This window comes from Drosophila eugracilis, unplaced genomic scaffold (assembly GCF_018153835.1).
Source record: "Drosophila eugracilis isolate 14026-0451.02 unplaced genomic scaffold, ASM1815383v1 contig_90, whole genome shotgun sequence".
Taxonomy (NCBI): domain Eukaryota; kingdom Metazoa; phylum Arthropoda; class Insecta; order Diptera; family Drosophilidae; genus Drosophila; species Drosophila eugracilis.
In genome coordinates, this window is record NW_024573812.1 from 6,679,380 (window position 1) to 6,695,104 (window position 15,725).

The 15,725-nt window shown below is 47.1% G+C and overlaps 1 protein-coding gene across 28 annotated transcripts in view; it reads right to left on the reverse strand.

Moving 5' to 3' along the window:
* The window catches only part of LOC108112604 (protein MTSS 2), a 41,777-nt gene that overhangs the window by 1,187 nt on the left and 24,865 nt on the right, over positions 1 to 15,725 (reverse strand). For 3 of the 28 annotated variants that reach the window (XM_017222669.2, XM_017222665.2, XM_017222664.2), the window contains exons 3-15: positions 12,433 to 12,494; positions 11,371 to 11,444; positions 8,704 to 9,158; positions 8,387 to 8,644; positions 8,185 to 8,265; positions 7,773 to 8,075; positions 7,077 to 7,191; positions 6,120 to 6,938; positions 4,060 to 5,712; positions 3,005 to 3,126; positions 2,583 to 2,858; positions 2,214 to 2,444; positions 529 to 1,969 (exon numbers count right to left, since the gene is read on the reverse strand). In XM_017222669.2, coding sequence (XP_017078158.1) covers positions 529 to 1,969; positions 2,214 to 2,444; positions 2,583 to 2,858; positions 3,005 to 3,126; positions 4,060 to 5,712; positions 6,120 to 6,938; positions 7,077 to 7,191; positions 7,773 to 8,075; positions 8,185 to 8,265; positions 8,387 to 8,644; positions 8,704 to 9,158; positions 11,371 to 11,444; positions 12,433 to 12,494 — 5,890 coding nt within the window. The other 25 variants (XM_017222674.2, XM_017222673.2, XM_017222680.2 and 22 more) reach the window with 20 other exon arrangements.

Here is a 15,725-nt window from a genome sequence, read left to right on the forward strand (position 1 = left end):
ACGGGTGCATAAAAGAAAATGGTAAGCAAACATGATCGATCAATGAGTGTCCATGAATGTGTGAGGTGTCAATTCAAATGGAAATGCAAAATAAAAGTCAACAATTGTTGGCAAAAGTTCGACTCGGTGATGATTGATGATTGGAAAAATTGAAATGAAAGTTGACTGCGGATCGAGCGGCTGCGGAAATTGCAATCCCATACGTTGATCCGCCAGTTTCCAGACGCACTTGACACAATCTCAATCAGGTTAATAGGCAACACTTTCCAAATGAAAACCAAAACGAAAAGGAAAACCAAAACTCAAATGGAACAAAAGCAAAACAATACAAGCAGCATGCGCCAAAGGAAAACTTAGGGCTAGCAACAAATCAAAATTAAATTCTTTCAAATTGAGAGAAATCGAAAATCAGCAAACATAACAAAAATATACAAATCAGCGCTCATTCCTTGCAACAAAATCATACGAAACGAAACGAAACGAAATCAAATCAATTCGAATCGAATCAAATCCAGCTCGCGCGCTTACTTGAATGATGTGCCTGGGAATGGGCATGGGCATTGTGGTTATAGTAGGCAGCGCCGCCATTGCTGTTGCTCCCGGCAACGTCGCGGTAGTAGTGTTGCTGCTGCACCTGAGCGTGCTGCAGCGGCTGCTGCTGGTGATGGTGGCCGCTGCGCGAAGTTGTGGCATAAATGCTGGCCAAGGACCCAGATCCAGATCCAGTTAAGGGAGTGGGCGAGGCCGAGGGCGAGTGAAACTTGACGGCCGTTGTCTGTATGAATGGATTCGTTGAGACGAATATCTTTTGCTGAACACTCGAGTGGCGTGAGGGTATGGGTGGCTGGCGTTGCTGGTGTTGCTGCTGCAGCTGATGTTGCTGCTGTTCTGCCAAGTGCTGCTGCTGTGCAGCCCGAAGCTTCTGCTGGGGCAGCGGCAACTGCGGACGCTGACCTAAGTGACCATTGCCCATGCCTGCCGGCTGTTGATATTGCTGCTGCTGCTGCTGCTGCTGTTGTTGCTGCAACCGTTGGTGTTGCTGCATTATGTTCTTAGGCAGCGTGGCCGTCGCCGAGGCTGCTGCATAGGCGCTTGGATGTTGCGCATTCTGGCCAGTGGGCGGGCGGGCCATCTTCTTGGGCATCGTGGCCGATGCACCGGCGGCGTAAATAGGCGGCGGTGGGGGATCCTCCAGAGGAGGCGGACAGGTGTAATGTTGCTGCGGCTGCTGGTGGTGCTGATGGGAATGGGCCTGTCGCATGTTCGACGATTGCGCAGCTGCTGGATTTTTGGTAAACGAACTTGAGTAGGTGGCAAAGTCTTTGCTGTTAGCAGCTGCTGCAGTCGGCGGCTGAGGTGGCTGATAATGCGAGTTGGCCGAGCCGGAGGCCGCTGCCGTTGTTGGTGGGGATGCGGATGAAGAGTTCGAGAATGAGCTGACTTTTGAGAGCAACGATGATGTGGATGAAGACAGGGGAAAGTGAGGCAAGACATTGAAAGAGGTGGTCGGTGTTAGAATGGACGGTTTAGTGCTGCTGTTGGCCACATGGGCCGATGACATTGCTGATGATGAGGTGCCAAAACTAGCGTAAATTCTATGCTGTTGCTGGTGCTGCAGCTGTATTTGCTCTGATTTACCGTCATAGTGTTGCTGCTGTTGCGGCTGCGACATGGACAAGCCACTCCGCATGTAGATGGACTCTCCTCCTGCTGATTGCTGGTTGCCGTAGATCCCCTCGACTTGCTGCTGCTGTTGCTGTTGCTGTTGCTGCTTGCCGCTGAGTCGTGCATTGAGCTGTGCAATTAGGTTCGGATTCGCCTTTGGCTGTGTCGGTGGCAGTGGGTGAGCGTGTCCGTTGGGACTGGGGCTGCTGGTGCGGAAGCTGGACATGCTGTTGACCAGTTTGGGCTGGGCGTAGATGCCGCCGCCACCCCCTCCGCTCGCGGCTGGTGATGAGGTGCGGAACGTCTGATGGTGAATGTGTGTCAGTGATAGTGGTGGAGTTGTGGCATGAGAAGAAACGAGAAAAAGACAGGCACAAATTAAAAATGTAGCCGAGGCACGACGAAAGCTAAGCGGTAGACTAATCTATGACTAGGTGGCATTACAACTAAGCTGGATGGAGGGCAGTCGTGTTAGGCTAGTAAGACACTCCCGAGGACGGCTGTTAGTTTTGGTTAGTGGCCACTCGGATTCCCTGATGGTCACTTACGGCATCGGCGGGCGGAGGAGCTTGGTAAACAGGCGGTTGCGTTGACTGATGTTGCTGCTGCAGATAGAAATTTTGCTGTTGCTGCTGCTGGTGGCTAAAGCGTTGCTGGTTGGCCATCTGCTGGCCCGCCGGCTGTTGGCCATTGGCCAAGGCCTGGGCATAGGCGTGCAGATCCAAATAGGAGTCGTAGTAGACGGTCAGGTCATCGTTCAGGGGGGAGTTGTGCACAGACTATGTGGGAGATGTGGGGTTTCGGTTCGACAGTGTGATAGTGGCAAAGCAAACATAAGTTGAAATGAAAATAAATCAAAAGTTATAGAAAAAGTTCTAAGAGTGCTGATGGGTCCATGCCTAGACGCGTGCACACACCTGCAATGCGGGTTGTTGTTGCTGCACGTGTTGCTGGTGTAGCTGTTGTTGTAGCTGTTGCATGCGTCTTAGCGACACAGGTGAGGCTGGCTGGTGCCGCATGGCTGCCAGGGCTCTTACCGTCTCAGATACCTTCAGCGCTGAACTGGGCATCTGGGGCATGGCGTCCAGCATGAATGCCGGCGGTGGCGGTAAGTGCTCGCTGGAGCTACTTAGTTGGTGATTTTGTTGCGGCAAATTTGCGTGCTGTGGTTGTTGTTGTTGTTGTTGCTGTAGCTGCGTTGCGTAATTAAATCATAAGTTAAAGAATAAAAGCAAAGAGGAAACCAAAGACTGTGTGACCCCGTGTTGAGCGGCTTAACAACTAACTTAGTTTAGTTTACTAACTTAACTAGGTGCGGATAATTGAAGGCTTAACTCACCCCGACCGAGACATTGGGACTGGGGGTCACCGACGAGCTGCGTCGCACTGGCGGCGGTGGCTTGGCCTGATTGATGGACGAACGGCGTGCAATGCGCGTGGAGCCACCGCCTGCTGCTCCTCCTGCGAATGGTCAAAGATCGCGGTCAGTAAGGTGGCATGTAATTCGAATTAGTCATTAATTAGATTGATCTTGTTATTCACAGTTATGTACAGTTATCAGTTTATACACTTGGCACACAAAACACAGGACACCATCTAATACCAGTAGTTAAGAGAGAGAGAGAGAGTCGCAGAGTTAGGAGCTGCTGAGATCGAGTAAGGTTATGAAAGATGCTCGGGAATCTTATCTGAAACTGGATGGATGGACCCCCAAGCTGGTGGAGAAGCGTTACAAGCAGTGATCACACTTTTGATAACAATTCATGAAGAAATGGAATTTCTCTCGATTTAAGCCATGACTTTTCCAAATATGCGAATTTCGTCTTAAGTTTATACTTAATTACAATCTGCCGATTCTGATTAGTGCTTAAGCATTTAGCAGTTAGTGACTGTATCGTGCGGTTTTTTTTTGGTTTGTCTGTTTTGATGTTTGTGGCATGATTCGAATGAGCTTAGTACTTAGTGCGAGAAACCAACTCCAATAGCAGAAAGGTTAAACTAACTTAAAGCAGAACGTGAAGGAAAGTTAAGCCAAACAAGAAGAAATCATAAACCAGATAGAAACTTAACTTCGGCTAGCCGATGTTCAGTTACGCTTGCAATAATGTCAGCTATTTAAAAAGCAGTTTATAAGATTATAAGATTATGATTTTAAGTTTGATCAATAGTTTATTCTTTTCAAACTTGGTTATTATTGTAAAATGAAGTTAAGAACAAGTTTTTTACTTTACTGGAAGTTAATAAATAAATGCTGATGCTGAAAGCCATTGCAAGCATAAAACAAACTAAAAATCAAGTAAGAAAAAGATCTCAAAATGAGGAAACTGGAACTGAAGAATCAAAAACCAATAACCAAAAGAACCCAAACAAATCAAAAATCAAATCGAAACGAACCCGACAACGAGGCCGGCCGGGGCGTAATGCACGGCTTGATATTGGCATTGACATTGGCAGTGGCAGTGGCATTGGTAATGCTATTGGCATGATGGGGATTGGCTGGGGCATTGGAGCACACATATGGATGGGCGGGTGGTCGGTCACTGGCGGGCAATATCGATGGCGGAGCATTTGATGGTGATGATATGGTGGCTGGTAATGGTAATGACGATAGCGATGACGATGATAATGGTTGATGGCTGCGAGGTGATGACGGTGACAATGCCATGATTACGGGCGTCTTGCACTGCTTATGATTGGATGTGGCTGTCTGATTTTGGTTTGGCATTCTATGATTTTGACTCGGGTACTGGTCAGTGGTTGCAGATGCGGATGCAGATGCAGATGCAGTAACATTGGCGGCTGTTTTATTAGTGACATTACAGTTTCTGGTTTGGGGCGACTGTGGTGAGTGTTGCTGTTCTTGTGGTGCTTGCTGCTGATGCTGCTGCTGCGGCGATTGTTGTTGCTGTTGCTGCTGCTGCTGCAACTGCTGTTTAACCTTCAGCTTTTGCCTGCGAATTTTCGCATCTAGATCGGCCTTAAAGTCCGACTTTCGCGGCACCAGAGGCCTATCGCCCGCACTGGGCGCAGGACCATTGAAAATGCTCAAGCTGGTGGGCTTGGGGGGCAGATGGCGCCTGGCAAGTTCTACTGGCTGGCTACTGCCTTCAATATCCTGATGCTGTGCCTGTGGGGAGTGCTGGTCCTGTGGCCTGCTCTGTACCGATTGCTCAGTGGATGCTTTACCTCTTTGCGGGCTGCCGCGTCCAAGGAGCTGCAACTGCTGCTCACTGGTGGCGCGAAACGAGGAGAGTCGCTGCTTGGCGGGCGCCACAGTTGCTGTCGGCGGCGCCTTGCCACCGGTTGAGTCCGGCGACGAATCCGGCGAACCGGCCAGATTGTCCGGCAACTGCTGCAGCTCGCGCATTTCGTGCAACTGCAGCGCATGAGGCTGCGGATCCTTGGTCCGCAGCACTACTATCTCCGAGTTCTGCTTCACGAACTCGATGTCCGGCGTGTTGGGTATCTGGTGGTCATAGATCACCACCACGGCACTGCCGCTGTCGCTGCAGGTGTCCACGTAGGCGTGGCGTGGCTGGCCGAGACAGACGCTGTCCGAGGCCAACGAAACTGCATCCTCCCGATTCGCATTGGCCACAAAGTGCGCGAAAGTGGGATTCTCGTAGCCGCCGGCCGTAAAGCCACCGGTCAGCGAACTCGTCTCGCTCACATAGCAGCGACTCAGCTCCGAATCGCTGGCGCCCAGCAGATCTCTATCCCGATCCCGCCGCCTGGCGTCCATATCATCGCCGGCCAGTTCGTCGGACGTGGTGTCCGATATGTCAGTTCCACAGCCGCTCGAATTCGTCTGATTGCTGATGGCGCAGGGCTCGATGTTGCTGGTGACCGGCAGATTGTTGTTGTCGCTGCTGCTATTGCTGCTGGTCGTGGTATTGTTGTTGTTGCTGTTGCTGTTGCTGTTGCTGTTGCTGCTGCTGATGATGCTGCTCATCGGCTTGCCCTTGCCCTCATCGATCTCGCGTTGAAACGAGTCTAGTTCGCCAATTAGATTATTTAGAGCTTGTATTGAATCTTCGAAAGACTTGTCTGTTAGATCATATTTGCATAGTTGTTGGTATTGATTTTGGAGATGGTGTTGTTGTTGTTGTTGTTGTTGTGCATTTGGTTCATTGTGAATAATAGTTTACAGATGAAAGAGATTTGGGTGGGGTGAACGAACATGGAGTCAAAAGTTGTTGTCGTTGCATTCGCACAACAAACCAAAAATTGTTGAGAAAACGGGGGAGGAAAAACGAAAAAGAAATTTCGGGGTTAAAAAATATTCACGATATCTTTGTCAATTATAAATAAAAGTGGGCGGTGGAGAGAAGTAAAGTGGGGTCGTGGGAATCTCATGTTCAAGGTGCTCTTTGGTGCTGGGTGGACATGGTGCAGGGATCGATTCGACACACTTCATCTTCAACGATCCGGCCACGGTCGATGATTTCACTTACCCATTTCCTGTTGCTCCGCCTCGGATCGTCGTCCTCCGCCTGCCAAAGCCGGAGATGCTGCTGATGGTACCTGATTGGGAGCTGGTGGCGAGACCGCTGCCGCTGCTGCCGCCTTTTCGAACATGGAGGCCTTCTGTAAAACAGAAGCCCGCGACCGCTCATCCATCTCCTCTTCCTCGCCGTTTGTCGGTCCATGATCTTGCCCAGCTGCCGCCTGTTCGGTGATCTTCAGCACTTCGCTGGATGGAGGCGTCGGTGAGCTGACCTGGTAGACAAATCCCAGTGCGGATCCTTGACCTAGACTGCTGCCACTAGGAGTACCTGCGGCGGTGGACGTTGGGGAGTTGGTTAGCAGGGGCGAGTAATGGTTCTGTGGCGTAGAACTGCCACTGGACGGCGAGGTGGTGTTCGTGTTGGTGCTGGTGCTATGGTTTGTCTGGCCCACCAGCGAGCCGCAAGCGACGGTGGAGTCGATCGACGGATGCGAGTGCAGTGACGAGGCCGTCGAGGATATGGAATGGGAGCGTGTGGCAGTGGCTGAGTGATGATTCTGGTGCGATTGATGCTGCTGCTGCTGCTGCTGCTGGAGGAGCTGATGCGAGCCGGTGGAGTCGTTGGAATGCTGAGAGCTGGTCGAATCGATGGAGCTCTGCTGCTGCAGAGGCGGTGGAGAGGGCTTCTGCTGCTGCTGGTTGGTCAGCTTCAAGGCCGCCATGGTGGCCAGCTCGGACATGTTCACATAGGTGGGCGGCGTCTGGGGCTGCTGGTTCTGTTGCTGCTGCTGCTGCTGCTGCTGTGCATGATGCGCTGCGGACAGCTCTGTGTGCGTATGATGTTAGCAGGGACATGCGGGTGGACACGGTCATTAGTAAGACTGATGGGATTAGCCAGGGGCAAGCGTGCACACAAATACACGGAGACAAGCTGCACAAGTGCCGGACGAGGGGGGCCACTTACCTTTCGTGATATGAGCTGGAATCGGAGAGGGGCACTGGCGCTGCAGCAGGTTGCTTCCGCTTCCCTGACGGTGGTTACTTTGGGCCGAGAGCGGTCGCTCCAGCGACGAGCAGCGCTGAAAGTTGAATTTAAGCCATAGATTAGTGACCTCCGAGAGTTAAGAAATTTTGGGTTTTATGATGAGGCGACTTAAGGAACCTAGTTGTCAGTGGTCTAGCGGGGCGCATGCAGATGAGCGCGCTTTTGGATCTACGAATGGTGGGGCTCTGACTCTGGGATACTCACCACGTGGGCTGGCTTCTATGGCGAGTGTCATGGCCAACAGAACGAGAGAGACAACTTAATAACGTGTAAAAAAGGCAATAGACGGTGGTCCGACTATGGCTAACAACGATTTTCTTAAAGCCCTCTTAGAAGGCTTTTATAAGTTTAAGTTAGTTTTCACCTTAAATTTCTTGAAGTTTTTTACTTAAATCAAACTGATTGGAGTCTATATAAACTGCTGATCAGTAAAGTCTATATAGTGATTATCAAATTGATTAGTTTTAACCCTTTCTTTTTGTTACTTTAACAAGAACTGTCGTTTTCTTAACAATATCTGCCTTACGTTTAAGGCTTTTGCCTTCTAATAATAATTCTGTTCAAAGATTCAAACCTACTACCTCTGATCTGGCTATATAACCCAACCATACTTACAACTGGCAAGGGTGGCCGACTTAGTGAGGCAGCCGGAGACTTCTGGGTGGCCGGTGTGGCTTGTCCCGATGCAGGCTGTCCATTTGGAACGGCGGTTCCATTGTTTAGGCAACTGCCCGATTCGTGAATAGTCTCCGGGTTCTGGAACGTGTAGACGGTCAGTGGCGGACGCTGATGGCCCTTCTCGTAGGCCGTGGAAATCGTGTGCGGACGGTCGGCGGTCGGTGGCAGGGCGTCCACAGCGTCCTGGGAATGTGGGGGCCAGGTGGATACATTCGCCGTCTGATTCGTTGCATTCGAAGCCTATCGGGTGAACAAAACCAAAATGTTAGTACCGAAAAGGAAGTCTAAGAACCATACAAAAAGTGTTTGTAATTTGGTAAATTGAAACGGAAGAAAAAGAAATGAAAACCTGTGTTGTTAGAGCTGGCGATGAGCAAAAGCCACTATCACTGGATTCACCAGGTTTCAAGCGAATTGCGGGCGTTACAAACTAAAGAAACGAAATCGAAACACAAAAAAAACATTGATGAAAACCAAGAAATGAGCGGACGCCACAGTGCCGAATGCGGGTTTGATGGTGGGCAAGGAGGAAACCCTCCAAGGTGACGCACCTGCGACAGGGAGCGTGGGTAATGGTGATGGCCCGGCGAATTGCTAGAGCCGCTGCTGTTCATGCTGCTGATGGAGCAGACGGAGCTTTTTCGAGAGCCCAGCGAGTTGGAGCAGCCGCCACCCTGCGAGCCGGAACCTCCGCCCGGGGATTCGGGATACAGATTAATGCTGGCCTTGGTGTCATGGATAAGCTCCTCGGAGGCCTGGGGAAGGACGCTGGGCTCCTTGGTTACCAGGGCAATCGACTGCATGGCTTCCTGTAAAAGCATAAGTTTTAAAGTCATCAAAATTATATGGCAAACACCACTCTACGCACCTGAAGATGACCCAACTCTGACATCACCTCGCACTCCTCGTGCACCACTGGCTGGAGCATGTGGACGAAACTGCAGTAGCGCAGCCGCTCCTCCACCATGGCCGCTCTCAAGGACTTCTTCTCGACCTCCTCCAGTTCGGCCCTACGCTGTGTAACATCCTGCATGTGCGAGTCCATCAGTGACTGGAGCCCGTCCGTCTGGCCCTTGCGCGCCTTTTTCTGGAGGCGCAGCGTGTCGCTGGAGCGCTTCTTCAGCTCGCTGCGACAGCGCTTGTACTCTTTGGCATGGTCTTTATCGATGGTGGCCACCGTTCGCTTCCAGTCCTCGATCCTCTCTTGCAGCGGTTGCACTAGGCAATCCATGATGGCGCTGGTGAAGGTCTTTAGACGCGTCTCCACCGCCTTGTGGCGCAGGCAGACGCGGGTCAGGGCGGTTCCAATCTCCTTGGAGGCGCCTGCAATAGGAGGAATGTGAATTAGTAAGGCGGTCAAGAATATAAACGATCTTAGAAAGGTGGGTCAAGTGATAAAGTGGCTTTAAACAGATTTGGCTAAGCATTCTCATAACAAATCGCATCCCTTTACTTTATCATTGCCCAGATCTTGTATAATTCGGATTCCAAGTTTAATTGCAGTTATAAAACCGTCGGGCGATTCTGTTTAAACAAGTAAGCATGCAATATTAAACAGTTGCCAAATTAAATTACTGAAGGGGAACATCCAGCCATGAGAGGTTGGGGATTGGGGCATAAAGCTGGCAGCGGAAATGTTTAGAGCATGCAGCAACAATCGCACGCCATGGGCTGTCGTTTCGATTTGGAGGCGCAGCAGACATTGCATGCGACACGACTCGGGACTCCACTCCTTCAGTCATCGGTCCCGAGTCCCGTGTGTGCCCATTATGCCATGCCAGAGATAGATTCAAAGTCGGATCCGGGAAAACTGGTCAGGTTAACTGCTACTGCCACTGCCACTGCCACTGCTCCTGCTCCAGCTCCTACTTCTGTTTCTGCTTCTGCATATCACCAGCAAATGACAGGCGGCCCGATTATCTCGGACTGCCTTAGACTCAAACTGTGACTGTTGCCATCCTCGTTTAATATGTAATTATCTGCCAAATAGGCAGCAGCTTATTGATTCCGCTTTGACTTGCCGGCCGGGGCTCTCTCGGAGCCACTTGCTCCAAATCCCACTTAATTGAATGGGCACTCCGCACAGAAAAAAGCACCACCACCTTAAAGGATTCATGATGGCCATGTGTCAAGAGTGTGAATCTAGAGCCGAGACTCGAGTTGGGTTCCACCCTCGTTCTGGGGTGGCAAAGGCAAAAAAGGAGACCTGACACTTCTGCCGATGCTTGACCGAACTAAGCCAAGTAACCACTAAGGCTAATGAAACCATTTAGCAAGTGCAAACGGCCAGGCCAGCAGGGGTGGCTAACTAATGGCAGGAATTACGAGGATATGCACTTAGTACCAGCCAAATAAAAAAGCCAGAAAGGGTGCACATGGCTGGGGCGGATCAATATATGCTAATATGCTAGCTCTCTATAGAGATGATTGAAAAGTTAAGTCTTCCAAGCCCGACATCAGCCGTTTGAAATTGGAATTCGGAAGCTTAACTGAATAAAGCAGGTTTTACCGCAGCTATATCTGAAGATTTATCAATCAACTATGTATAAACCACAATCTTTATTGTTATTACCCGCAAAAAAGACGAAGGAATTCAGCTATGGATAGTTTAGTTTCTGCATTTTTACTAAATATTCATAAGGAATAAATCAATCCAGTCTTACACTAGCTAATGAACTATCAAAACAAGGAATTATGCACGGAAGCTTAAGAGTAAAATATCTATTAAATGCAGTTACAAAATAATAAGTGGAATCCATCAGTTGCATGTTTAGTAAGTACTTTCAAATTGCATGTCTAACTAACTAATTATTTCATTAACGAACTTTTGTTATTGCGGAATAAAAATTAAAACTTAAAACATATTATTACTTCATTATCGCAGCACCTTTGTATTTACTTAAATAATTTCTTAAATTTTGTTTAAATTTGTTTAAATTTGTTTAAAACCCAAGAGCTTAGATTGACTAGACCTAGATTTGTTAGTCAAAAGAATGCAACTAACTAGCTGGCAAAACAAAAAAACAAAAAAAAAAACTGTCAACAACAATAAGCTTGTGCTAGATTCAAGCTGCTTTGAATGAGTTTCCCTGAGGGGCGACATATAACACATCATGATCAAAGCTCTCCCATCTGCTAATTTTCGCATTTCCCGTCCTGGTCGAGGTGGGCTGTAAGAATCGGACATTGAACGTCGGACGTTGCATAATCCGGTGCTCGATGAGTGCGACGCATAGCAGCCAATAAATAAATATAAATAGCAAGACCAGCGAAATGCGTGAGTTGAAACAGAACGCCCGGCCACATACTCGTGGGGCACATTCAACGATACTCGCATATAAACATCGAAAGCGTGAATGTGTAAAAAAAAAAAAATCAGATCGATGACCGCTGCCGACTGTGAGCAGACGCATGAATAATGAGCCGGGGAAAGAGATACAGTACATCATTGGGGGGAGATCCCCCGGTCCCATTAATATGATGGGGGGCAGCCAGCCAGCCAGCCAGCCCAGACTAATACACAATTTGAACTTACCTCTTGAATTGGTCGCCGCATCGGCTATCTTTTGGAAGGCATCCAAATAGGCGGCGATTGCCTGGATGGCGGCCCTGCGAACAGAAAAGAGCAAAGAATAACATCATTATTATTATTATTATTGTGGGCCCAAGCAGCCGCCAGCCAACTAGATTTAATAAACATCTTCTCCAATTGCCCGTGGGCGACATTTCAATTAGGCGACATCTTGAAAAGAACTAAAGAGATACTCTAAAAGAAGATGGACTATCTGAGGTTGACGAACATTGGAATACCCTTTCAGATTAGCTGATTCCTGATTGGTTTTCTCTTAACTTGTTTGGTTTGAGTTAGTATTAATATAATTAACAACACAATCTTGTCTTATTTAACTCTTAAGTGACCCATCTACCGATTAATCAACTACCGTTGATAGAACTGGTTCCAGCAATTCACAATCAGAGATGATGAGATACCCATCATCTCTAGGGTATGGAAAGAGGGCACCCAACTGCGGGTCTCGATCCGCTCAAGTGGCTGGCGAGCGTCCTCACCTCGCAGAGATGCGGTCAAGATGTGTGTCAAGCGCAGTGGGCAAACACTCAGAGCAAGTTTTGGCAAGCTCGGCGATATCAACTCGGACAACAGGATTTTGGGGTAATGATTAATGCAACCGCTATTCGGCGGCTATATACTTATGCCCAGACACTACTGGGGGTGGGGAAGACCCTCGTCCGAAGGCGAAATTGGGCCAAGTCTGAGCATAAAAAAAAAAAAACAACAAAAAAAAAACAAAACAAACAGAAACCCAAAGACTGTGTCGGTGGTCCCCGCCCAACAGCAATAAACAAATTTAGCAACAGCAGAAAAAACACAAAAATAATCATAGACACATTATGTGTGTGTTTGCATTTGTGTGGGAAAGTGGAAGTGGAAAGCATAAAACAAATTGAGGTAAACGGAAAATTTGTTTATTCACTAGCCTGTTCTCGTTCTAAAGTTTTGCAATTGCAGTTGTTATTTCCAAGCTGTTGAAATCTCAATAAAAATCTCAAAAAAAAAATAAAGAAAACTCAAACTTACCTCAGACATGTGTGCAGTTTTCCGGCCTTAGCCACAAAGTCCTCCCACAGCGGCGATGTGTTCTGCAATAGAGGAAGAGAATAAATTAGTTGAATAAGTTGGCCAACAGACGGTGTGCGTAGCCCAAAGCCAATGAAATATTTACTTCTTAAGTTAACTTGCCACATCAAATCTTACGTAAGCCAAAAGTTGACCATACCCTAACAAAGGGAAATCCCAAGGAAAATCAATAAACGAATGTGGAGAGTAAAGGAATGCAATAAACCAACTTCTCATCTAGGAAGAAATTACTTTCGGATGACAAATAAAAGGACAAATGTTGCGTACGTGTTACATAAAATTGGTTTCCTTTTTTTTTTCTATTAAGGTTTCTTCCTTGAGTTGGCTGATAGAAAGAATCATACACAGCTCTCCTTCAAAGTTCGAAACTTTTTTTCATTCTTTTTTTATTAAAGAGAGAATCGTACTATATTTCCTAGCCCAAAAGTTCAAAGTTCATTTCGTCACCGTTCATTTTTGCTGGCTTTAATCTAATTGAGTTTGACTTTTGTTGTCTGCGCATTTCATTAAATCCGAATAAAGCACAAAATATTGCAAATTCAACGAGTAAATAACCCGACATGACATGAATGGATACGCAAACTGAGAGACACGTTTAATGTAATCAAAGTGGGTGAGATCCATATGGCTCGATTGGATTCAGTATCGACCAAGCCCCTTGGGGATTTAAGTTTAATTAAATTTGCTCAGTGGTAATATGGATTCATTAAATTTGCATCTCAATATGGCTGATGAGTGATAGCTGATCATAAAAGTCGAAAAAGTACAAACGAAAGCAAAGCAAAGAAGATTGGCCAGACTTTCATCCATAATCCATAATCCATTCCCCAGCATTTCTCCCCTTAATCAAGTCAAGTTAATAAGCTAAGCTCATTTGGGAGCGGATATTTGGCCAACAAGCTGAAATAGCAGCTCCCACATGGGTTTTTCTCACATAATCCTGTCCAGCGGACTTATTTGGCAAAGACCACAAAGTCTTGCCGCTGGCTTCTGGCCAAGTATCAGTGTCACGTTGGCCGTACGGCAGCCGATTGTTAAGAGACGGCCGTAAAAGGCAGCTAAAGATTTTATGTATGCTTCTTTTTTAAAAAAGATAAAAAAAAAAACAAGAAATAATAGCAAATAAAGAAGCGCAAATGGTCAATAAAAGCGAAAACGAGTTTCTCATTTTGTTTTGGTACGGGGTTCGGTTTTGGCCATAATAATGTTTCAATTACACAACAAATGACATTGAAAGCAAAAGCCAGAAGAGCGGCCACTGATTCGAAACAGCGGGAGGCGCCTTAATAAAGACATAAGGTGTTCCAATTTACTGACCAACTCACCCAATCCAAGCCAGCCAAAGAGGGAAATTCATTCGTTCCAAATGCCAACTGCAAATCCATTTCACTTTTCGATTTTTCCGTTTTTGCACAACCAAACAAAACGAAACAGAAAAAAACTCATCGAAATGTCAGTTGGAAAATCGATTCGAATGCAAAATGGCCAAAAGAAGCCGGGTCTGGGCCAGGGCAATTGCATTGCATAAACAACTCGGCTCAAAGGTAAACGAACGTGACAATAGCAGCGGCAAATGCCGGGAAAATGCACAAATAAATACAACACGGCAAGGCAGAAACTAAAAAGTTGAACGGAAATCGATTTTTGGCTATTTTGTGCAGGCCTTTTGTCTTTTTATTTTTGCCCATGCAACCGCTGAGTGCCACAAAAACCCTTAACAAATGCCAGCCCCCACATAAATGGTTTCCAATGTGGCATAACGACTTTGTACCCCTTTCGAAAACCAATATGCAAAATAAAATAAATGGAAATCATGGAAACTGAGTTCAGAAATAGTAAGATTTAACCATTACTAAAATTCAATTTAAATTTAACTTTTTTCTCAAAATGATTTCATCATTTAAAATCTTCCAAAAAATTCAATAAATTCCCTATGTGGGCTGTTAAAGAATTCAAAGAATTATTGATTTTCTTTGACCAAAATACTTAACAGAATGAATTCCAATGGACCAAAAAAAGATCAAAATTTTCATAAGTTGGTAAGCTGATTTTCTCATTGATTGAGCCACGTTTCCATGACGCGGCCCACATGCAAATTATTATTGTTTATTCGTTGCAAAACCATTTTTTGTGTGACAACCAACCGCCAGCGACAGCTTGATAAGCGGTTCTTGCCTCGATTGCGTGGGCAGCGGCTTGTCGGCATTTTGTGAATGAACATTTTGTAGTCTCTGAGCGTTGCCACCAAGCCAGCTAACCACTCGCGGGCCAAAACACGCAAAGCTGTCATTACATTGACCAGGCCCAAACCGTTCGCGTTGGCGTGGAAGTTGTATTTTGAGCTGGCGTTGTTTGGGAGAGAGCTCAGCTGGTCCTAATCTCAGTGCGGGTATCGCCTTATGAATGGGCGAGAAAAGTTGAGGTGCAGAGAAGTTAGTCGGGTTTATTATCGTCCAAGAAAGACAAGCTCACAGATTTTGCTCGGTAACGTAACCAATCGTGTATAAAACTCTTTTTCCAAGACAACCGCTTAAATTGAGTTCAAAGAGATACAAAATTATACAAAATATGCATTAGAAATACCCAATTTTATCCACCTTTTTGTCATAAAGCTTACTTTTACTAATAATTCAGTGCTCGTGTACCACTTCTTGAGTTAAGAGATCCAGAGCTTGATCCCGAAACCACAATCGTTCCCGCCAGCACCTAGTTGTATTCAAAACACTTTCCAGTTTCTGGCAGACATCGAAATCGAGTCTGTGCACAGAGGAAGCCAGCGAGTGCAATGTACATCCATGTACCACACCACAAATACCCGGCCACCGAGCGTCTCCATGTGTATCCATCTATCTTGGCAAACTGACTCTCAGCCAGTGAGCTAGACACCTAAAAACCCACAATTTATGCCACTCTGAGCAGCGGCAACTCTCGGCAAACTGGAAAAGTTCACACAACCACGGGAAGACCCACACCCATGCACACAGTACATAGTACATAGCACATAGCACATAGCAGATAGCACATAGTACACAGCACAGAGCACAGAGCACAGCGAACGTGTGGCTGGCATTATAAACTCTTGATCTTTCCAATAGCCTACAAAGGCGGCCCACACGAAGCGACTCCTCAGCTGGTTCACAGCCCCATTCATGCTGCAATTTTGTTGCTGCTGCTCGATAATGCCCCCAAAGATTCCCAGCAGCAGCTAGAAAGAGGCGGAGATAGCCAAAATA